This window comes from Hoplias malabaricus, chromosome 8 (assembly GCF_029633855.1).
Source record: "Hoplias malabaricus isolate fHopMal1 chromosome 8, fHopMal1.hap1, whole genome shotgun sequence".
Lineage (NCBI taxonomy): Eukaryota > Metazoa > Chordata > Actinopteri > Characiformes > Erythrinidae > Hoplias > Hoplias malabaricus.
This window is the reverse complement of record NC_089807.1, coordinates 9232748-9256570: the sequence shown is the minus strand read 5'-3', so window position 1 is coordinate 9256570 and position 23823 is coordinate 9232748. Positions and strand designations below refer to the sequence as shown.

The following is a 23823-nucleotide window of genomic DNA, read 5'->3' as shown; positions in this document are numbered from 1 at the left end:
AAACCTCCCAAAGTCCAGGAGAAGTGTCAGCTGGAGATCAATTTCAACACCCTGCAAACCAAGCTGAGGCTCAGCAACCGGCCTGCCTTCATGCCCTCAGAAGGAAAGATGGTGTCGGTAAGAACACTCTGTCGGTTACTTAACATAACCCGTTTAAATCTCCCTTGACAATTCATCGTAAATTGGACAATCCATTTGAACATACTGGTTTTTTTTTACATTCCTTTCACATTTAAAAATGTCATGATGTATGAACAGACATTTTGTGTGTGTTTGTGTATAGGACATCGCTAATGCCTGGGGGGGGCTAGAGGGTGCAGAGAAAGGTTATGAGGAATGGCTTCTGAATGAAATTCGCAGACTAGAGAGACTTGATCATCTTGCTGAAAAATTCCGCCAAAAAGCAGCCATTCATGAGGCCTGGACAGAGGGTATGAACACAAGCAGACCCACACAGACAGACACATAAACACACACACACAACACACATATAACTCAAGCCCAGATTCCAGCCTATCTAATATGACATTCCCACTGGACAATACTCAGTTTAATATATTCACAAAAAAATACCGAAGTAATGCTTGGTCAAAAGGACAAGTGCTAACAAAAGAACTAGAATCCTCAGATTTGGTCTAAATCAAGTTTATTGGTATAAACTAGTTATCTCAAACACCTACTTTACTGATTTATCTCTGATTTTTGACATGTTATATGTGTATGTTGCCCCTGCAGGTAAGGAGGCAATGCTAAACCAAAAGGACTACGAGACGGCATCTCTGTCTGAAATTAAAGCTCTCCTGAAAAAACATGAAGCATTCGAAAGTGACCTTGCTGCCCACCAGGACAGAGTCGAACAGATTGCTGCCATCGCTCAGGAGCTAAAGTCTGTTTACCCTTCTCTTTAAATAAACATTGTCTTTACAGTCTAAATGCTCACAGCATAAAAAGTTTTTTTACAGTCTAAATACTATCTAACTCATTCTGTTTTTACAGTCTAGTCACTCTTAAAGCTCATACAATGAACACTCTATTTACAGTGTAAACACTCAGTCCTCACACCATAAACACTCTTTACAGCCTAAACACTCTAATCTCGCTGCCCACCAGGACCGAGTCAAACCAACTGCTGGTATCGCTTTAGAGCTGAAGTCTGTTTACACTCCTCTTTAAATAGACAGTCTTAACACTCTCAGACTCCCAGCATTTTACAGTCTAAACACTAAAACCCACACCAAAAACACTCTTGTTAATTTCTAAACACTCTCAAACCATGAACACTCTCTTTACAGTCAAAACTCTAAATAAGGTCTCATACAATAAACAATCTTTTCAAGGTCTAATCACACGGTAAACACTCTGTAGTATAAATGTTCTTATTACATAATAAATCTTCACAATATGAAGATCAAAAGATGTAGTAAATTCAAAATCCACAAAAATGAAGATATTTTTTTCATTGGACTGCAACAATATGTTTGTTTAGTTTTCTTTTTGCACAAGTACTGTTTTGTAACATGGTCAAAAGTTGGTATTACCTCTTTGTTTCTCTCTCTGTTTTACTCTGCTTTTTTTCTGTGTTCTAACCCTTTCTCTGTCTGTCACTCTCTCTCTAGTGAGCTGGAGTATTATGATTCTCCGAGTGTAAACGCTCGCTGTCAGAAGATCTGTGATCAGTGGGATGCTCTTGGAGCTCTGACCCAGAAACGGAGCGAGGCCTTACAGGTTACACACACACACACACATATATACGCACACACTCAAGCATACACATATGTGATTAGTTTATGATCAGTGTGTGTTTGTTGTCTTTCAGGACACAGAGAAGCTATGATTAGTGTGAATGTGTGAGGAATGTATGAATAGTTTGCTCTGCATGTATGTGTGTTTCGGAGGACAGAAAAGTTGTGTGATGAGTGAGTATTGTGTTTATGGTGCATCAGAGAGCAGAGAATCTGTTGGAGGCTATTGATTAATGTGTGATTAGTGTGTACATGTGATAAGTGTGGTTATAGTCGTTGTGATTCACTGGTTCTTGTTTGTGACCAGGGGGGGGTGGACAATAGGGCAACAACCTTGTAACCATCCCCACACGTGCTCGCAATGGGAATCAAAGCTCAAAAAACAAACCAAGTCATCGTTCAGCGTTTAAAAAATCCATTGATATTTTGTGAATTATTTGCTCTGTGTCATGTTTGGATGCTTTGAGGAACTTACATGATGGGTTGAGTGTAGAGTCGATCCACTGACTGAATCACTTCACGAATCCACTGCAAATTCAAATCAATGATTCAAAACATTCTTTACAAGCATGGGCTGCACATGCTCTGACCTCATGTACACACAGCCCCAGGGGAACTACACACAGCTTGCTTTAAACACTGGGTTATACTTCAGAATGCGTGTTTGTGACTGAAAACCGAGGAATAACACATTAAACAAGTCACAGAAAGTACTTTGGAACTTTGGAAGGATCTCTTATTATTGAGTGTTTCACTGGACATTGCAGAAAGCCACTCGCAAACATATTGTAAGCTTTGATAAGAAAATGAATGAAATTGTACGAAACAAATTGAGGGTGTAGGGGGAGGCGGTTGCCCTAACTGTAAAGCACTGTGGGAAGCCCTGGTGTGTGATTTGTTTGTGTGTGTGTGTGTGTGGTGTTTCAGAGAACAGAGAAGCTGTTGGAGACAATTGATCAGTTGTACTTGGAGTTTGCCAAAAGGGCGGCGCCCTTCAACAATTGGATGGAGGGAGCAATGGAGGATCTACAGGACACCTTCATCGTCCACACTATTGAGGAGATACAGGTACATTTCATCCCTAAATCTACCCTTCAGTCTGTCCTAAGATCCATTCGTCCATCCCCTTTATCTCTCCATCAATTTGTACATCCATCTGTTATTTTTTTCTATACAAATTTGCATCTGTCTGTCTTTCCAAAAGTTATTCATTCAACCATCGATGTGCTGTCTTTCTATCAGTCTATCCCTCCATCCTTTCATCCAACAAATCATCCATCCATTCTTCCATTAACTACTTTATTTAAAGATATAGAATAAATACATTCATGTGTCTGTCTGTCCTTTTAATCCAACTGGGCATATCTCTCTGTCTGTCCAAAAGTACATCCTTTCATTGGATCTCCATTTATTTTCATCCATCCATTTCAGGGTTGTGGTGGGTCTGGAGCCTACATGTAATCATTGGGCACAGGGCTGGAATACACCCTGGAGGGGGAACCAGTCCATCACAGGGCACCACACACTCACACATTCACTCACACACTCACACCTATAGACACTTTTGCATGGCCAATCCACCTATCAGCGTGTGTTTGGATCGTGTGGGGAAACCAGAGCACCTGGAAGAAATTCATTCGGACACAGGGAGAACACACCACATTCCTCATAGACAAGTGACTCCAAGGCATGGCTCAAACCCACATCCCCAGGACCCTGGAGCTGTGTGATCCCTGGAGCTGAATTTCACCATTGTACCACCCTTTCTCCATCCATTCATCCATAAATAATTTCTTCAACTCCATAGTTCTATACTTACATCCATTTTCAGTCCATAATTACAATATTCCAAACATTATATCCCTTTACTTCTCCATTAAAAAAGTTGTCCATCTATCTTTCCGACTCATTAATCTGCTTTTTAGTCTCTGAATAATAGTGTCTGTGTGCCTCTGTGCATCTGTGTGTGTGTGAAACAGGGTTTGAGTACAGCTCATGAACAGTTTAAAGCGACTCTGCCAGAAGCAGATAAGGAGCGTCAGGCAATTCTCGGGATCCACAATGAGATTGCAAAAATTGTACAGACGTACCATGTTAACATGGCAGGAACCAACCCTTACACCACCATCAACCCCACTGAGATCAATGCAAAATGGGACAAGGTCAGTGCTGCCCCCTACTGGAAACAGACATCACCCCAGTGATTAAAGTAAACATTTAATCTCACATTAATCATTTCCCTTTTATCTGTCTCATTTGGGTTAGTGTTCATAAGAAAAATTGTGACAGTATCAAACCACATTACAACATTTCTTTATCTCTTTTTGGATTTTGTGTGTTTTAACGAAAGGCGCTGCAGTGACTACAGTGTGGAGGGCGGAGCACTTGCAGCTTGTGTAAACAGCTTTGATGGATCCAGTGGGAGTGTTTTGGTTTTGTGATGCTCACTCGTGTTACTATTTATGTCTATGCTTTTTTTTAAATTAGGGCTCATTTTATCCAACTGCCTGACAAACTCTTCTGTGTGAAATAGAAGTCTGGACGGTTACATCTATGGGTATGTTAAAAATGTTGTGTCATCATTATGTGTGTGTGTGTGTGTGTGTGTGTGTGTGTGTGTGTGTGTGTGTGTGTGTAGGTGAGACAGTTGGTTCCTCAAAGAGACCAGGCTCTGATAGAGGAACATGCACGGCAGCAGAATAACGAACGACTTCGCAGACAGTTCGCTAACCAAGCTAACGTCATCGGACCATGGATCCAGACCAAGATGGAGGTCAGTATCTAGCAAAGAATGTACAGTTTTGTTTATATGACTGCCTGCAAATGTTTTCACAGTTCTGATCAAATGCCAAGTGAAAATAAGTAACAGCTTATATTAATTTTTAAAACAATTTACAAACTTGTACATTAGACCTTTATACCAAACAGCTTTATACATAAAACTGCATAAAAATAGCATTGTTTTGCAATGGCGTTGGATGGAAGTCTGAAGTTATTGTTTATAAAGGGTTCTCTCTGTATGTGTGTGTGTCTGTGTGCAGGAAATTGGTCGTATCTCTATAGAGATGCATGGTACTCTGGAGGATCAGCTGACTCACCTTCGTCAGTACGAGAAGAGCATCGTCAACTACAAACCAAAGATCGACCAACTGGAGGGAGACCATCAGCAGATCCAAGAGGCACTCATATTTGACAACAAACACACCAACTACACCATGGAGGTATACACACACACACACACACACACACAGATAATTTGCTATAGTGTTTTCATTGTATAGTGATTATTATGCCAATATTTATCATTTTGTATGTAAACTAAGCTGAGGTAAACAAAATGGTTCTTGGACACATATAAACCCTGGCTGTGTTTCATCAGCATATCCGCGTGGGGTGGGAGCAGCTACTGACCACAATTGCCAGAACCATCAATGAAATTGAGAACCAGATCCTGACCCGAGACGCCAAGGGGATCAGCCAGGAACAGCTCAGCGAGTTCAGAGCTTCCTTTAACCACTTTGACCGGGTCAGTAATAGACAGTGTGCACACACACACACACACACACACACACACACACACACACTCACGTACACCCACTTATGCTACACAAATGAGCATACACGCTCTGCCAAGGTATACACATTGAAAGTTCTGTTATTATACTTTTGAATCATTGTATATATCTCGCTCTGATTTTGGGTGCCATCACTGGCCTGATCTCATTGGTCAATTCTAAGAACAGACAGTACAGCAGTGTCTTTGGTTTGACATATCTGTTGTTTGTATTTCCTCATTAAAGCTAGATGTGACACATTCTGTTTAATTTTAGGTTTAGTGGATGTACTTTTTTTTTTTTTTTACAAGAAATCCTTATATATGCCAAGTTTATGCTGCTTAAAATTTCAAGTTTCAGCACACCCATCTTCCTGTGTCCCTCGTCTGGACTTTCTATGGGTGAGAAATGATAATTGATATGAAGTTACAGCATGATTATCTGTGACGTCTAAGGGTTAAATATTTATTCAGTAACAACACAGGGTGAAGTGGATATTCTTAAACAGTATAAACATTCACTTGGCTTGAAATTAAATACATTTAATTGATTAATAATTATTAATACATTAAGACTGGCTAATGCTTTTGAACTTTAATGCTTGTTATTTGAGCAATTCTGCTGCTGCATGTAAAGTGTTTGTATATAGGAAGGGATTACACACAGATGGTTTAAAGTATGCTGTTTACAACATCTTGAGTCACTGTGAGAGAAACTCCTTATTTAGCGAGTTTCCAGACAGACTGAGTACACAATAATATAAACATCCTTTATCACACACACACACACACACACACACACAAATACATTCCAGGGAAATAATTGTGCTTCTGAAATGACACACTTCTGCGGGTTAAATACCAGCTGAAGACCTAAATCCAAGACATTGATTTAATGTCTGGCATGGAGATGTTCCGTTGCAGCCAGATTAATGTTGCATGCTTTTGTACAGTTATTTCAATAATTAGAGACAAAAGCATTGCTTTTACTCCAGAATGAATCTCCAGTCTGTCAGGATCAACCATGAAACAGTATTGATTTAGTATGAATGAATGTTCTGAACCTACATCTCCTTCTGTCATCCTGTTCCACTCTACCTTGCAATAATAGAATAACAAAAAGACTCAGTTCTGTATGTTTTTTTTCAGCGAGACTTAGGTGTGGGTTTGTTTGCACGTTTTCATGTATGAATATCTGATCTGGTATATGATTAGACCATAATTTTATATAATTAATGATAAAATAAGAGTGTTAGGTTTGGTACACTGTGTATACGAGGTAATTAACACAAACCTGAACACAGTCCACTGACTGTAGTCACGCTGCATTAACACTTCCTCTTGTTAACCAGCACAGATAACCACTTAAAAACACAAATACAGCAGAGTTCACTAAGAATAAAGCATGGTTTGCCACACAGTAGCACTGATAACCATTTTTAATAACTGAAACTACAAAGTAAACTTTGAATATAGAGCCATAAGTCACACTAATGCACAGTTAACTGCTTTTAATCAGAAATACCACAGTGAATAAATCCCAGTTAACCAAATTACAGCACCATTCATTACTTTTAAGAACATACAGCACAAATAACCACCATTAAAGCTTTTCTCTTATAACAGTTAAAGGGTTAATAATATTCTAGCACAGTTAAATAAGTTACATATATAGTTTTAAATGTAAATAAAATGTTGAAATCACCCCTCACAGACACAACCGAGCACACTGTCTGCACTGTGCTAATGTTTGTGCACTTTTCTTCTCTTTGTCTCCAAAATGCATGGACCAATCATCACCAACACCATCACTGCCCTCCCCCCACTCCCACACACCCCCACCCTCCTTAACGCATGCCCACCAAACCCACGCGTGTGCTGCATGCCCTCGGCCCTTGCCCCTGACCCCAGGACCACTCGGGGACTCTGGGACCTGAGGAGTTTAAAGCGTGTCTCATCAGTTTGGGCTTTGATATCGCCAATGATGCCCAGGTACACACTTTCACACACCCCAACAAAGGAATTAACCTCCAGTATCTTCTTTCTTTCTTGTGTCTTTCTTTCTTTCTTGTGTCTTTCTTTCTTTCTATATATTTGTCTCCCTCTCTCTGTCTGTCTTTCTCTCTCTCTCTCTCCTGCTCTGCTGCTGTATTTCACTCGGAATCTCCTTCACTCTTTCTGTCTCTTTTCTCCTTCTCTGATCTGCCCCCCACCCCCCAAACCTGCTCTTTAATTCTTGTTTATCTCACCCTTGGTTTATTGCCACTGGTTTCAAATATTTTACACTTTCCTTGCCTTTATTGCTCCTCTTCCTCTGGTTCTTTTCCCTCTTCTTTTACCACCTTCTCCTCCTCCTCCTCCTCCTCCCTTCTTCTACATATGTGTTTGTTCCTCGTGGGCTCCTGTAGAAGAGAACAGGCTTGATGGATGGTGAAGATTTCCGCACCTGCCTGATCTCCATGGGTTATAATATGGTAAAGCAGAGAGTCATAATCTGGTAATGATTAAATAATAACACAACAGCAACCATTTAAAGGGCACATGACATGAAATAGCTGTACAGCAGTTAAGCCCTGCCTATTCACACTTCATATATATTAGTCATATATATTAGTGACATAAGAATCTATTATAAATTCTGCATTTTGGAACATAAAATGAACTTAACTGAGAAACACAACAACAATGTAAGAGAAATATAGGAATTTGGCCTTTTAAATGCAGTGACCTGTAATAATTCTCATCTGGCTCTGTTTTATTTGTGCTAGAAAACATTTTTGTAGTTGAAGGTTTAGGGAAGTTTTAGCCAAGACATTCTCACTGACTGGTAATTGTATAGGTGTTAGTAATAGGCTTATCAATATGTACCCAATAGCTATAAATCTAGGCTGTAACTATTGTGATGTCTTCAAAAATCAAGTTTCAACACATCTAATGTTAATTTCTACTTGCACACCTATGGGGTTTCTAATAAGATGTTAGCCAAACCCTTAAACATGAATGACTTTTACATAGAGATATTTTAAAGAAGGCATTTGTCAATTTAAGATCAATGATATAGTATTCTCATGTTTTGTAACTTAATAAACATTGCAAAACATCACCGGACATAACAAAACACACTATGAAAAAGCCTTGTTTTAAGGAACCAAACATCAACAAAATTAATTTGCTGAACACCACAAAACTGCCCGAGACTTCCCTTTAATACTATTCTAACTCAAACTGATGGGTTATGGTTAGCAAACAAAGGAAGAACTTTATTAGAGGTTATAAATGAGAGAGGTGATAGTTAAACTCCCATTGTTGTTAGCTATAGTCTTATAGTTCCATAACTAACAGAACAAAACCATACACCAGACAACAAACATCTCAGTTGACTGATGACACTTGAGCAAATCTGATTTGTCCTGGCGTAACACTTTAATGCCCTGCCCTGTCATTTGAAACCTGATGATGTAATTTACATTATGTCAGACCTCATGTAGAGGGGACCAATAGAATTACTCCAAAACTACCTAGAAAAACAATTGTCTTCCAATAAGTGTTTCCCTTCTTTTCTAAACATGCAGTTTTTGGGAGACTGGACATGTCAGTTGTTGAGGAAATCTGCTATTGTAGACGTAGTTACTGTTGTGTTTTGTAGCTGCCCTGGTGACAGTGACCATAGCGATATCTCAGACACGCTGCTGTGCTCCGCAGGGTGAAGCAGAGTTTGCTCGGATCATGAGCATTGTGGACCCGAACAGACTTGGGGTCGTGACCTTTCAGGCCTTCATCGACTTTATGTCACGAGAAACTGCAGACACAGACACGGCAGACCAAGTCATGGCTTCCTTTAAAGTCCTCGCTGGAGACAAGGTACATAAACAAACTCATAAACGAGAGAGGGTGAGAGAGAGAATGAGAGAGTGTGAGAGAGAGTTATATAGAGTAACAGAGTGAGAGAGAGCAAGATCCATCCATCCATCTATTCATCCTGTAGATTAAGTCATTTATTGCCTAATGATTTGTTTGTCTTTAGTTCATAAACATTCACAGAGTTGATTATGTATTTTTTTTAAGTGTGATATACAGGCTATAAATATACATAAGTGCACACTACACAAAACAATTGTTTAAGCTGGTAATCCATCCATGTTATGAATATTTTTCATGGTATATGAATATTCATGGTATATGTTATATTCTTTCACATACAAGAAATATCAGTGCTGTTTTATATTGTATAAAACCATAATACCATTTTTAAGGAAATACAATATAAACAAAAAAAAAAAATAAAATTCCCAGCCTTAACACACACAATTGTAACAAATCAATGTACAGTGCATGGGAATGAGGATTCTTCCTTTATGTTGATGCTGGCTTATGCAGCATCCACTGGAGCCGAAATAAAAAAAGTGTTGACAAGCCTGAATAAAAAAGGAAAAACCATAGAGCTTAATTTATTAAAATAACCACATTCTTGAGAAATATCACAATTAGAGGTTTCCCCTACATTATTCAGCCCTGAATACAGTATATGAACATCACCTTCTTCATTGTCATGGTTAGTGTGTGTGTTTTGAATTTGTTTAATGTTTGTTTCTGACCAGAACTACATTTTGGCGGAGGAGTTGAGGCGTGAACTGCCCCCGGATCAGGCGGAGTACTGTATTAACCGAATGTCTCCATATACCGGACCTGACGCCGTCCCTGGAGCTCTTGATTATATGTCCTTCTCCACTGCTCTATATGGAGAGAGCGACCTCTAAACACACACACAAACACACACACACAGCCTCTGCTTCTTGCCACTGGACTGAAGTGACCCATCTGCACTGATCTAAGACCAGGATACTAGCTGTAACTAGCCGTTACTATGGCAACAGCAAAGCCAAGACTATGCTGTAATGCAGTGTTTACAAGTTGCCGTTGAAAGTTCATAGAATCAACAGCGATGAGCGCATGGGTGAAAGTGGTGTTTGCGTTAGCCACTCTTTTATCCTAAATGCATTTAGAATACACATTGTTGTGTTTTTGCTAAATATTTTAATTTTGTTTTACATGTATTGCATGTTGGCACTTGCATTTATAATTAAAAAAATACTACAACTGATTAAATGCATTCAGAAAGCTGGGAAAATCGATCTCTTGATGGAGCATCTTGTTTAATGTTATGATCAGTGCAACGTCAGATTTTTTTCAGCATTATTTTCCACTTTTAACTTCCATGAAAAAAATAGTTAATGTCTTGTTTACCATGAGGTGTTTATCACCAACATATAAAAACAGCATAAGTGTATACTATAACAATACTTAAAAAAGACAATACTACACATCACAATAAATTTTAATCAACACAAGTGCTGCTGTAGACTTGGCAATTAAATAATAACACGCAAATACATGCAAATACAGGAAACAAGGACATCAGATACTATATCTTATTAATTAATTAAGATTTACATTGATTCATTTATTCTTGCAATATTGAATTTCCCCATTGTTTGTAAAAAAAGACCATACATCATTAAAAAGCCAGTAGATATATATATATAGACTTGTTTTCAAACCATTTGGCTCAAGTCCCCAGACCTGTATATCTTACAAACTGGACACCATCTTCACAGACTGCTCATTTTATTGTAAACACTTCCCACTTTTAAGATTTACAGTTATAGACTTTTGCTCTATGCTATGCAGATCAACATTCATATTTCTATTTCACTGTTGCCATGGTTACAGCATGCAGTTACTCCTTGCCTTCTTTTAAGGTGGTTGGTCTGGTCAGTTTGACCTGTGACCTCAGCTCAGCAGGCCAGAGGAACTTCTACCAGCATGGCTCAATGATGCTCGATACATTTTTATTTTTATTTTTTATTTTTTTTGTATGCCCCTTTTTATCCTTCTCCCTGCAACGTGTGTGTGTAATATACTGACTTCTTGCTCTGTCTGTTTTATTGCTTCTGCAACACAGAAATAAAGCTTCCTCAGCTTTTATACATGAGGAGAGAGTAAGAGAGAAAGAAAGATGAAAATCCTTTCTGTTTTTACTTCATCTTTGTTTTGTTTTCCTCTTCATAAAAAATAAAGTAAACATATTTTATTATACAGAACAAAAAGGTATTTTTCTTCACCTGATTAAAAAAAAGAAAAAAGCAAGAAAAAATTAAATAAAGGAAGAAAATGGCAATCAGATGTGTTTTTTTGTTTTTTGCTATGTTGCAGTTCATATTTTCTGCTATTAAATAATAGATATGAAAAAGATTTTATAAAAATATTAATGGAATACACAAGGACACATTTCATTTTCACAATTTTAGTAGTTAAACTTAGTAGTCGCTTGGTCCTTTTTAAATTACACAGTTTAACTGCCTCAGAGAGTATATGGTGTATTTTTATTTTAGGAAAAAAAATTAACCAGATATAAATTTTGCACTCACCTGATCTGGTGCTGACTTTATAGAATCTTTTACTCATTTTAAAGTGTCTGGTGCTCAGTTGAATTTAACTAGGGTGACCAGACGTCCTCTTTTACCCGGACATGTCCTCTTTTTTAGACTTAAAAAATGTCTGGGCGGAATTTCACAAACGTCCGGGATTTTGTTTTTCTAGAGTTTACATAGAACTTCGAGAAGCGTTTCGTTCACAAACTAGTCCCGCCCTCCCCTACTCCGATTGGTTCCCTTGAGTGAGAAGGGGGAGCGGTGAAGTAGCCTAGAATCTTCTGATTGGACGGTCTGACTGTAGAGCTACCGTTATTGGTCGATAACCTTCTCTGTAAAAACATTTAATTGGTCAGTCTTCACGTCAGTAGTCCTTATTTACGTCAGGCAAAGCTCATGTACCTACCCTCAGCTCGAGCAGCTATGCCGAAACGTAAATGTAAGTTCTCGGATGAATTAAAAAAGAAATTCCAATGTTTTCCCATTTGTAGCAAATAAAGGTGTACAGGACCTAAAAGCACACATAGGTTCAGCTAAACATACAACGGCAGCGAGGGGCGTGATCTCTTGGCCCACATCATGTCATTTCTCAATGACATGTAATGAAAATGTCACTGAAGTACACAATTGCACCTCAGATTCTTTCTTTTTTTCACCATCTCAGATCTGGTCACCCTAATTTAACTTGTGCGTTTTCAACAGGGTCTTCATCTCCTGAAAATATCCTGTGCTCATATGATAGTTTCTGTTGCTCATCTTAAACTATATGGTTATCTTACAATATCTGGTGAACACCTGAGAATACCTGGACCTCACTTTACAGAATATGGAAATTGTTCAGTTGTATCTGGTAAGCACCTGAAAGTTCCAAATGCTCGCTTTATAAAATCTGGTGTTGATTTGATAATATCTTCTGCTCACTTGATATTATCTGGTGAAGACATGGTGGTGTTTGATGGACTCCTTTCAGAAGCTCATACTTAAACCTCTGGAACATTTTTACTTCTGATATAAAGTTGTTTACTGGGTAATATAGTCATGTGCTAAAGTGTGTAGCACATATCAAATTGCACACAAACTTAAAATGACTATGCACCACGACAAGTGTCTGCTGGACTACTGTCAAAACACCACCACTAGACTCTGGAACAGTGGAAATGTGTTCTCTGTACAGGATAATTATGGTTTCACTTGCACTCTTGATGGATGAATCTTGATTTTGTGGATGACAGGAGAAGACTACTGGAAACAATAATGTCAATAGAAAAGATGTTTGAGGAGGAATAATGGTCTGAGGCTGTTTCTTATATGTTTTTTCTAGTGTCGCAGTCACACAGCTCCAGGGTCCTGGAGGTTGTGGGTTCGATTCCCGCTCCGGGTGACTGTCTGTGTCGTGTTCTCCCCGTGTCCGCGTGGGTTTCCTCCCGGTGCTCCGGTTTCCTCCCACAGTCCAAAAACACATGTTGGAAGGTGGATTGGCGATTCAAAAGTGTCCGTAGGTGTGAGTGAATGTGTGTGTGTGTTGCCCTGTGAAGGACTGGCGCCCCCTCCAGGGTGTATTCCCGCCTTGCGCCCAATGATTCCAGGTAGGCTCTGGACCCACCGTGACCCTGAACTGGATAAGGGTTACAGATGAATGAATGAATGAATAATACTGTGATTGCAGTAAATATATTTATAATAAGACTAATATAAATTACTCTAATCACATTATTTGATTAAATATCTTAAAAAATTCAAATCGTGTAATGTGATATCAAGCTGCAATTAATACCTTCAGACAATTAAATACTACGTCCAGGGAAAATACATTTTCAAACGTGGATAACGTGTCTGTGTGTTGTTTTTTTTAAATGTATCGTGTGAAATAAAAAGTTACTTGTATGTTCATGATATGTGTACTGAATGAACACGGTTCACTTATTTGTTTTCTAAATGTCATTTTGATGATTCTGAGGAGGGATTTTAAGAAAGAGATACAGTAGGTGGCGCTGATGCTCTTTCAGAATTCCGTTAAAAAAAAAAAAAAAAAAGCGAGAACCACAGTTCCGCTTGATGTAGCCACACGGAGCGGATAGCAGGTTGCTCCTGTTGACATTGAGACTACTCGTGTTTAAACCTAGTGGACTTTTTACAGGATGGGTTTATAAATGCTGTTAAGAGGCAGAATGTGGCAGCAGTTCCGCAGATTACAAAGAGGCAAGACAGTGCGCTACGGAGTTCCAATGTTGGTGAGAAAATTTTCAGTAAACATTAAAAACATATCTTTAGTCTATATTCAATTACGTTTCAGAGTAAATGAGTGGAAGCTTATTAGGGCAAAAACAAATATTAAAGGTGGCGTGTGCACAATTCATTTAGCGATTAAATGTTCCTATGTATTAAACTCAGTCCATTTAAAATAATTTCTAAAAAAAATCATGTAGAAATCAACAAAACCTGTTTTGATCAGGAGTGTCTATACATCTGTATGCCAAATGCAAGGCTTGGACTAAACGGATAAAAAGCCCTCATCACTGAGCTGTGGGAGCAGGGGAGAAATATTTTCTGTGATGGAGCTCCATCCAATACCTCAGGAATGATTTGGAGTGACGTTTAGTATACAGCGTCTTTATCTTACTGCATTAATGCTCTCATGGCTGAATGGCAGTGTGTATGTGTGTGTACACGTCTGTGACGATAGTTGATTGATTGCTTGTTGACTGATGAGTGTCCTCTATTGTGTGGTGTTTGTAGCTGCTGGTTTTGGGCGGCTCTTTCGGACTCAGAGAATTCACACAGATTCGATATGATGCTCAGAAAATCAAGAAAAAGGTGAGACATTTTACTCTGCACTTGACTGTATAATATATATATTTCTCAATGACATGTAATGAAAAAGTCACTGAAGTACACAATTGCACCTCAGATTCTTTTAATTAAGGCTTTTTGAACATTAGACCTTCCATTATTATTTAAATGTACCAATCAGTGGAGGTGGGACCCAGTGTTGGAACAGTAAGTTACTTCATATGGCATATGTGATATGCTGAGTGTTGCAATTTGACATTACAATCATTATAATTATTTATTATTATTATTGTGATGCAAGTTTCTGGGTGACGGTGTTATAATAATGATGCTGTTTATCTGGGTGAATGAGTTGTCAGGACGATGAGCGTTGTGTGGGTGAATGCATCATCATGTCATTGAGAATTGCTTGGATGAATGCATCCTGGCATGAGTGTTTGGGTGAATGTGTCATCATGACTATGAGTGTTGTCTGTTTGAAAGAACTGTCATGGCGGTGAGAGCTTTCTCAGTGTATGTGTCGTCATGGCAATAAGTGTTGTCTTGGTGAAGGCTTTGTGCTGTGATATGTGTTATCATGGCAATACATGTTATCAGGGTGAATGTGTTGTCATGGCAATGAATGTTGTCAGGGTGAATGCATTGTCATGGCAATAAGTGTTGTTTAGGTAAAATAATGTCATGGTGATGAGCGTTGTCTGGGTGAATGCATTGTTATATCAGTGAGCCCTGACTGGATAAATGCATCGTCATGACAATGATTGATACGCTTGCCATGGTGATCAGCGCTTTATAAGTGAATGTGTCGCTATGTTGGCAAGGGTTTTTAGGGAAATGTGTTGTCTGGGTGAAGGCTTTGTTGAGGTAATGCGTTTTGTCTGGGGGAATATATTATCATGGCATTTTGTGTTGTCTAAGTGAATGTGTTGTCATGTTGATGAGGGTTACCTGGGGAAATACGTTGTCAGGGTAATGAGTGATGTCAGAGTGAACACGTTGTCATGGCACTGTGTATTGTCTATGTAAATAGGTTGTGGTTGTTATGCGTGTTGTCTGGGAGAGTGCCAGATGGCAAGTCTTCTCTTACAACATATGGGGATAGGAGTGTGTTTGTTTGTGTGTGTGTGTGTGTTTTTTTGTTACTGCAGTGCCATGACCTATTTAAACCTCTGTGTGGAAGTCAGAATGTGTGTTTATATATACGTTTGTGCATAGATTCTCCCTAGTGCTTAGTAACATTAAAACAACCTTGATAACGATACTGACTCCTGCAATCAATTTTAATTCCTTCTATTAAATTAGACAAAATGTGGGTGTTGTTTAAAATGTCTTTTTAAAATTTCTGCATCTTTGTTTTTAGGTAAAATTTAAGACACTGAGGCAGCTCAACAATAAAGTCATTATCTTGTGTGCTTTTACAACTTCATAATTATGTTGATTTAATATCTTATTGTCTTTTATGAGAATTTCTTAAAGCTGAAATCAGAAAGGAGAGGCACAGTAGCACAACAGGTAGCTGTCACATAGCTCCAGGTTCCTAAAGTTGTGAGTTTAAGCCCCACCTTGGGCCACTGTCTGTGAGGAGTTTGGTGTGTTCTCCTTGTGTCTGTGTGGGTTTCCTCTGGGTACTGTGGTTTCACAGTCAAATAAACAAATTCTGATGTGTGTCAGTGAATGTGAGTGTGTGTGATGGGCTGGCACCATGTTCAAGGTGTGTTCCTGCCTTATTCCCAGTGAAATTTAGCACATTACTCTCTTTAATCAAAATTAAACTTGTTAATCCTGTTGGTTTGTGTCCTATCTTACATCAAACCCATTTCATTGTGCTATATCTTTTTAAACACTAAATCCTGTCTTCTTCATTATGATTAAAAAAGTGAAGTGACTTTTTTTAGTCAAAGAAACCCATAAACCATGATTTACATCAGTGAAAATTTTTGGTAAACAAATGAACCAATACAATTCTGAAAATAATGTCCCCCTCTTATTATATTGATTTCAAACAGAATTTAATTTTGTTTTTTTGTGTGCATGTCGTTCTATAAATCACATTTTTAATATAGTTCAAATCACTTCCTGATCACTCTCTCTCATTTTTGAAATTCATTCATTCATTGTCTGTAAGGGCTTATCCAGTTCAGGTTCATGGTCCGGAGCCTACCTGAACAACTGGGCGCAAGGTAGGAATACACCCTGGAAGGGGCACCAGTCCTTCACAAACACACACACACACACACACCTAGGGACACTTTTGAGTAGCCAATCCACCTTCCAACGTGTGTTTTTGGACCGTCGGAGGAAACCAGAGCACCTGGAGGACTTGCAGGTCTTGAACCCACAACCTTCAAGTACCTGGAGGTGTGTGACTGCTACACTACCTGCTGCGCCACCGTGCTGCCCCTTTTTGAAATTAGTAACTGTAATTATTTTTTGTAGTATGAAATGAGATAATGATTCCAAGTGTGTGTGTGTGTGTGTGTGTGTTTTATAGTTGGATCCAGCTCTGGAAGCCAGGGTGAACCCTCAGAAACAGTCAGTCATTCTGGAGGAAGAGTATGATGTAAGCACACAGAGAGAAAGGGAGATATTTAAGGCACAACGATTTTGTAATTGAATTGTCATATGTAATTTGACACATTTTAACAAATTGGAGAAAAAAACGTGAAATATAAAGTTTGCTTTAATTTTTGCACCAAATATTTCACCCCAAATGTTAAATTAAATAAATAGTAATTGTGCAGTAAAATCTACAGAACTGTTCTGTTCATTTTTACTTAGAAAATATGTGAGGCATGATATTTGACCAAAATTTAGCACATTACTCTCCTGTTCATGGATTAGTTTACTAGCATAACTCATACATCCTCAAATATATATCCATTACCTGTTCAGTAGTTATATTGTATAATCACATTTCTGCTCATATAAATGCAATATCATGATGCTTTTATAATACAGTTTCACTTTTGCCTCCCTGTGTGCTTTTCACCACATTGTTTTATTGATTGATTAATTAAGTAACTAATTATTACAATTTTTTTTTTTCTCCAGAAGCTGAAGACGTTGGATCTGGACAGATGGAGGAATATTCGTGGACCACGGCCCTGGGAAGATTCTAAAGAATTTCAGGACCAGCAGCGTCAACAAATCAGAAAAGAGCAGTAATATATATGTATGTGTGTGCGAGTGTGCGTGTGTGACAGAGAGAGAGAGTGAGACAGATAGTGACTTAATGTAAGGTCACGTTTAATCCACTGTAAATAATAAACCATATTTTGCCAATATTAGTTGTTCCAGGTCTAATCTGGATTTCATTAAGACTGACGTTAGTGTAATTGTAAGTATGTTTCCAAAGCAGAGATTTTTCCTGTCTGAATTTTATTACTGAATATAACTGGATCCTCTCAATTACAAGGTCATTAAGAAGTTAATTCATTCATTCATTGTTTGTAACCGCTTATCCAGTTCAGGGTCACGGTGGGTCCGGGGCCTACCTGGAATCACAGGGCACAAGGCAGGAACACACCCCGGAGGGGGCGCCAGACCCACACTCATTCACACATTCACTCACACACTCACACCTTTGAGACACTCACAGACAGTCACAGAACTCACAAGCTCTGGATCCTGACTGTGACACTTACTGCTGCGCCACCATGCCGCCCTATCAATCTAAACAAATTACATCCATGCTACTTGTGTGTTAACACTCGCAAAAAGTAAGTGTCAAATGAATCATGAAAATATAAACTAATGGTAACTCCTAAAATTGTAGCCTAAAACTGCCAAAACAGGAGGGGAATTTGTGATGTTTCTAGTCTCACGTTGTCAGTTTAATGTGCAGCTTGTTAGCATGTTACATCATGCAAATACAGACATTTAAGGAAAAGTCCCTGTAGAAAAATATATCTGGCCTTGAAAAGTTTGTTGACCACTGGGTGCACAACGGTGTTAAAAAATAATCCCATTTATTTCTCTCTAAGACCTAGTAATGTGGGTATGACACCCACTGCAGAATGACAACACAACTTCAGTGGTCTATTTGCAGACTATATTCTAGTGTTATTATGTGCTAATAATTACATACTATAATACTGGTATAAAAATATGACTTTAGTAAATAATTAATATTTTATATATATATATATATATATATATATATATATATATATATATATATATATATATATATATTTTTTTTTTTTAGTCAATTTTGCTTTTTTTTAATTTCTATTTCCTCTTGTTTTAGTCAGAGCTCACCACAAGCCACTTAATTTCCATTTAAATATTTCCATCATTGACCTTGATTCAAATTTAATAATACGAGAAAATAGGTTTGAATTAGGAATTGATTCAGTTCAGTTCACATGTATTTTTAAGACACTGAACTGTAACTGTAGGGATATTTTATATATAACTTTTGTGTTAAGTCAAGGAAAATCTAATGCTCAGTATATTGTAAATAATAAGTAATTTGGGATTTTCAGGTATAAAAAAAAGACTGAAACTTAGTAGACTTTTAAGTGGATTATTTTTTCTTATAACAGTTACATATCTTACTGCTGAGATGCTAAATCTAAAAATGTAATAATTAGACGTTAAACATGTCAAGCATTTAAGAAAATGGGGGATTTACTAATAAAAACAAAAACTATGAGTACAATATCTGATTTTTAATTTTATCTGTGATATCATGAAATTAAAATGACTTCCCAAACTGGCCTGGTGGGCATAGTCATCATAATATTCTCCAGAAAGTGTGTGTGTGTGTGTTTGGAGCGTCTGAGACACGTGCGCTTTAATTTTTCATTGCAAATCACAAAAAGTGAAAAAAAGAGCATAAAATATTCATGCTGCTGTGCTAAGAAAAGATGAAATCAAATTCAATATTTACTGCACGGTTCCTTTACCAAAGAATTAAAGTGCCGGAGGGGTGTGTGTGTGTCTGTGTGTGCGCGCATACGCACACACGTGGGTAGAATCTTCCTGTTAAATCAGCAGCAGTTAGTGATGACCCACTACACACTCAGAGGTTAGTTTTTATGCGATGTCGGGACACATATAATCTCATTTGTAAAATATACACAATGCATCCAAATGTTTGTAGACATCCATTTTAATGAAGAACTACAGTTATGCACAAACAGCTTGAACAGACTCCTTAGGAAAGCATAAAACAAAACGGGATGCTCTGGAGCTGCGGCACATGAGCTGAAATTTAGCACACTCAGTGCCAAGTATCTGCCAGTGAGAAATAAAGCCCCATGCATTGGTCTGTATAGCAATGAAACTGTGCTCTCTGAAGTGAAAGGCCTCCCTCCAGTTCCAAGAGGGATGAGTTGGAGTGGTGTCTGTGAACAGAACTAATCATTCAACATCGCAGCAACACATACAGGTTCGTGAATGAATGTCATCGAATCCTTACAGTAATATTCCAACCAAGGCCAAGTGTACTTTTATTCTACAGCACTGTCCTGAAATCAAGGGGTGGGGGGGTTCCTACCCTCCTCCAAAAGTTACAGAGTGAAGTTTCTGCTGTGCTGCGCTGGGATTAGCAACAACAGAGGCTTTGTTCTCTCTATCACAGGTCAGTAGACCTTCACAATGATTTTGAAGCAGAAACCTTAAAGTAAAAATATGACCTAATGTTTCTTTAAAAGGCAAATAAACCCCTAACTCATACCAGAATATAATTTAGAATGTATTTAATTTAAAGGTTTATCACTGTACTGTAGTTCTCCACTGATTAAAGTCTGTCCACTGAGTGGCACTGTACCAGTGATGCTGTAACTGCACTTCTAAGAAATCATTCACATTGCTCTGTGATAGCTGGAGCTCCACGGTGTGTGTGTGTGTGCGTGCGCGTGTGTTGTCAGTGTTTGCCATGTTAATATTGCTGCATTGTTACGCAGTGCTCTGTGTGTAAATGTGATGAGGCCTGATTATGTGTGTGTGATGCCGGAGGGTTTGTACCTTCTGCCTCTGACTCTCATTCAGCTGCAGGATATTTATAGTAACAACAAATTTAAAATAAGAATCACAGAAGCTCAAAGAGCTCCTACAGGTCTCTGTATTTGGTTTTCAGATTTAGAAAACCTTGTTTTGATAATTAACAAACACAAAAAGTTGTTAATTTGCAATAAAATGTCCCATGGTATTTCTGAAATCAAGATAAATTTCATTTATAATATGTTCCCTCTTGGTTGCTTTAGGCATACACTAGCTGTTGGAACAATGATATGAGGATTTGATGGTATTCAGTAGGAACAACACAAAAGTAGTCAGGTACTGATGTTAGAAGATTAGTTCTGGATCATGAACACCACTCCAGCTCATCCCAAAGGAAGAATTCACTGCTCACCAGCCCAGTCCTGGGGTCTTTATATCCATCTAGCTCATGCTTTTCATTGAGGATGAGAAACATCTGAGATAGAACCATATACTTTATCTGAATTTTTGTTGTTTTAGTACACATTATACATCGACGTGTGTTTTTGGACTGTGGGAAGAAACTGGAGCACCCAGAGGAAACCCATGCAGACACAGGTAGAACACACCAACTCCTCACAGACAGTCACCCGGAGGAAACCCACGCGGACATGGGGAGAACACACCACACTCACTCACAGACAGTCACCCGGAGGAAACCCACGTGGACACGGGGAGAACACACCACACTCACTCACAGACAGTCACCCGGAGCAGGAATCGAAACCACAACCTCCAGGTCCCTGGAGCTGTGTGACTGCGTTCATGTAAAAAGGTGATTTCAGTGTCTCTTCACCAAACTGTCAGTAAATGCTATTTTGTGACCTTAAAGAACAACAGTGCCTTACTTTTAAACAGTGTGTTATTGTAGAGCAGTGTGTTTTGTGTGTGCAACTAAAGCAGATATATTGTGGTATAAATGAAATTGGTGACCGTTTCAGTGGCCTCTGTTTGTGGTTTGGAGTGTAAACAAAATGTCCTCATTACAAACGAGGACGCCATTTATTATTGCCACCAATGACATGCAGGATGATGGACTATAAACTTGGATGCACTCAGACTGATCATGGACAAAGATGGCAGTAAACTGGTGGCACGCCTGAGATGTTCTGGAAGGTCAAACACACTCAGCAGTGTCCTGTACACCATCAACAAAAAATACTGCTCAAAGATCATTTACAATGGCTTCTCTGTTTTTTGTTGTTGTTTTTTTTGTGATTTTTCCTCCACTCTCCTGTCAGGTTCTGTGATTTTCTTTCTTTAAAGTGATACATTAAATGTCCAAATATTTGTGATGCTCTGTTGCTTGTATGTAGAGAACATACAAGCTCCAAGTGCACAACTATGCCTTTGTCCAAAATGAGGGCAAATAAAGTAACGAAATGTACTCATTTTAAGTGTCTACAAACTTTTAGGCAGATGTTTTAAGCATTTCAATCTAAGGCTTTAGCAGAAGAACTGATACAAAAATGCATGTTTTTATGTAAAAGCATGTTTTAAAAAAAAAAGTCAGTCTGTATGAACAGACAACAAAGATGTTACCCATAAAGTGTATGTTTAGTGTACAAAAATAATGTTTTAAAAGGCTGTTTACATTGCAATATTAATTTACTGACAACACGCAGTACCTCTATATGATATTTTCATAAGGGCACAACGCCTGATTTTCCTCACTCAGGTTAAGTTGCAGAATTCAAAGGTGTATTGCATCACACTAGCACGCTAACCCCTGGCCGTAGCTGAAGGACATGGCTGACTCGGACTGCTGTGTGTTAGAGACGCACTAATGAGATTGTTACAAGCCGAACCTGAAAGAGCACACACAGCTTGACTGGAGCTAAAAGGCTGACAGTGGAGATTTGTGTCAGTGTGTGATTTGTGTGTGTGTGTTGGCAGCTGTATAAGTGTGAACCATCTCCACACATTAGGTTCAGTCACTCAGGCGTCGTCCCTTGCAGGTAAGTCAGGTGAGAGTGGCTGAAGCTGCTGAAAGGATGGCTTTGGGAGCAATAATGATCAGCCATGTTGCCAGCCCTTGTGCTTTTGGAATAAGCAGGGCCATGATTATAAATTAACCCAAAAATAACAAATATATCATGATTTAAATAAGTACAACTTAGGTTTTTAGACATTAATGCAAGTGACTGATAATGTGCTGGTTAAATAGTCAGTCAATGGAAGAAACAAGCTGTATGTATTTCAGTCAAATACTGTTCTCAAAATACAGACAGATTCGTAAATTCATTAACACTGCTTTAATAAATTGTAACAATTTAATATTGAATGCCCCTGTTCCGTATTACAATATTTTACTGTAAGATACTGTACTGGGACAACATGTTGTACATACCTTATTTAAGAGTGGGTATCACTTTAAATTAAAGCCCGCTAATTACTGGGTAAGTACAGAGTATGTACCTGTTGAGTAAGCCGTGAGATAAAATAAGTACTGAGTAAGTAAAGGACATGATACTAGAAATATGTGTTTATTACTGGGTTCCTTCAATTAATTTAATTATTTCCTCATTAGTCAGCTATGTACATATAATGCCTCTATACATATAGGCTAAACAATGTAGTTCTCCTAAGTATGTGATGATGATTATTGTAGTAAATCACATGTCCTGAACCTAATGAGTACAAAGCACCATGAAATTTTGCTAGTGCCTGTAATGTAGCTGACCATGTCCTTCCCTGTATGTACATTGTAAATAATTTTAAAGGATCTCCAATCACATTCAGGACTACAGTGAATTCAAAATAGTAGTTGCATTCCTTATTTATATGAAAAATGACATTAATAGTCACTTGCTTAAACTGTTACACTTTTAATTCAATTTTGCAATCTATAATTACGCTTAGAAGTACAATAGATTCAGAACATAGACATGTGCCTTATTTGTACAGTGTTTGTTAGATATACCATGTAATAACCACATATTTCTAGCATTATACACTTTGCTTACTCTGTACTTACATTTACTTACACCTTACTTATCAGGTACATACTGTACTTACCCAATAAGGGCTCAGGAGAAATTTGGCAAAAGTTTTCTTCTAACACATGAAAAAAACACGTACTACTGTATCACTAATATAAAACTGTATAATAATAATAATTATCATTATATAATGACTTATTAATGTTGGCTGCACAAAACATCTGAACCCTTGTTTTGAACATCACGATTAAATATTTGATAGTCAACTACAATGATTTCTTCATTCAACAAAATGAAGAGACACTGACCAATCGTTAGTTTCACAGACAAATTTATTTAGCTACTTAGCAGTTAAATGTTACGTAACAATTTATACT

The 23823-nt window shown here is 38.1% G+C and overlaps 2 protein-coding genes across 6 annotated transcripts in view; both read left to right on the top strand.

Moving 5' to 3' along the window:
* actn1 (actinin, alpha 1) overlaps nt 1–11467 on the top strand; it is a 36829-nt gene extending 25362 nt beyond the window's left edge. For 2 of the 5 annotated variants that reach the window (XM_066679959.1, XM_066679958.1), the window contains exons 10-21: nt 1–117; nt 284–431; nt 736–886; nt 1617–1725; nt 2670–2810; nt 3722–3904; nt 4381–4515; nt 4784–4963; nt 5122–5268; nt 7704–7769; nt 8998–9156; nt 9894–11467. The exon at nt 1–117 is cut by the window's left edge and continues 114 nt beyond it. In XM_066679959.1, coding sequence (XP_066536056.1) covers nt 1–117; nt 284–431; nt 736–886; nt 1617–1725; nt 2670–2810; nt 3722–3904; nt 4381–4515; nt 4784–4963; nt 5122–5268; nt 7704–7769; nt 8998–9156; nt 9894–10052 — 1695 coding nt within the window. In that variant the 3' untranslated portion in view covers nt 10053–11467. Of the gene's footprint in view, nt 118–283; nt 432–735; nt 887–1616; nt 1726–2669; nt 2811–3721; nt 3905–4380; nt 4516–4783; nt 4964–5121; nt 5269–7206; nt 7288–7703; nt 7770–8997; nt 9157–9893 lie in introns of all 5 variants that reach the window. The other 3 variants (XM_066679957.1, XM_066679956.1, XM_066679960.1) reach the window with 2 other exon arrangements.
* A 2318-nt stretch (nt 11468–13785) lies between these two features.
* On the top strand, nt 13786–18620 carry cox16 (cytochrome c oxidase assembly factor COX16). Its single transcript, XM_066679949.1, has 4 exons — nt 13786–13957; nt 14463–14540; nt 17008–17076; nt 17568–18620. The coding sequence occupies exons 1-4, from the start codon at nt 13877–13879 to the stop codon at nt 17679–17681; spliced, it is 342 nt and encodes a 113-aa protein (XP_066536046.1). The 5' UTR covers nt 13786–13876; the 3' UTR covers nt 17682–18620.
* Nucleotides 18621–23823: the final 5203 nt, after the last annotated feature.

Excerpts from the sequence above, each read along its gene's own strand:
- cox16 (XM_066679949.1), top strand. The coding sequence starts at position 13,877 with ATGCTGTTAAGAGGCAGAATGTGGCAGCAGTTCCGCAGATTACAAAGA. Across the intron at positions 13,958-14,462 it reads GCTACGGAGTTCCAATGTTG|CTGCTGGTTTTGGGCGGCTC; the intron begins GTGAGAAAATTT and ends TGGTGTTTGTAG. Across the intron at positions 17,077-17,567 it reads TTCTGGAGGAAGAGTATGAT|AAGCTGAAGACGTTGGATCT; the intron begins GTAAGCACACAG and ends TTTTTTCTCCAG.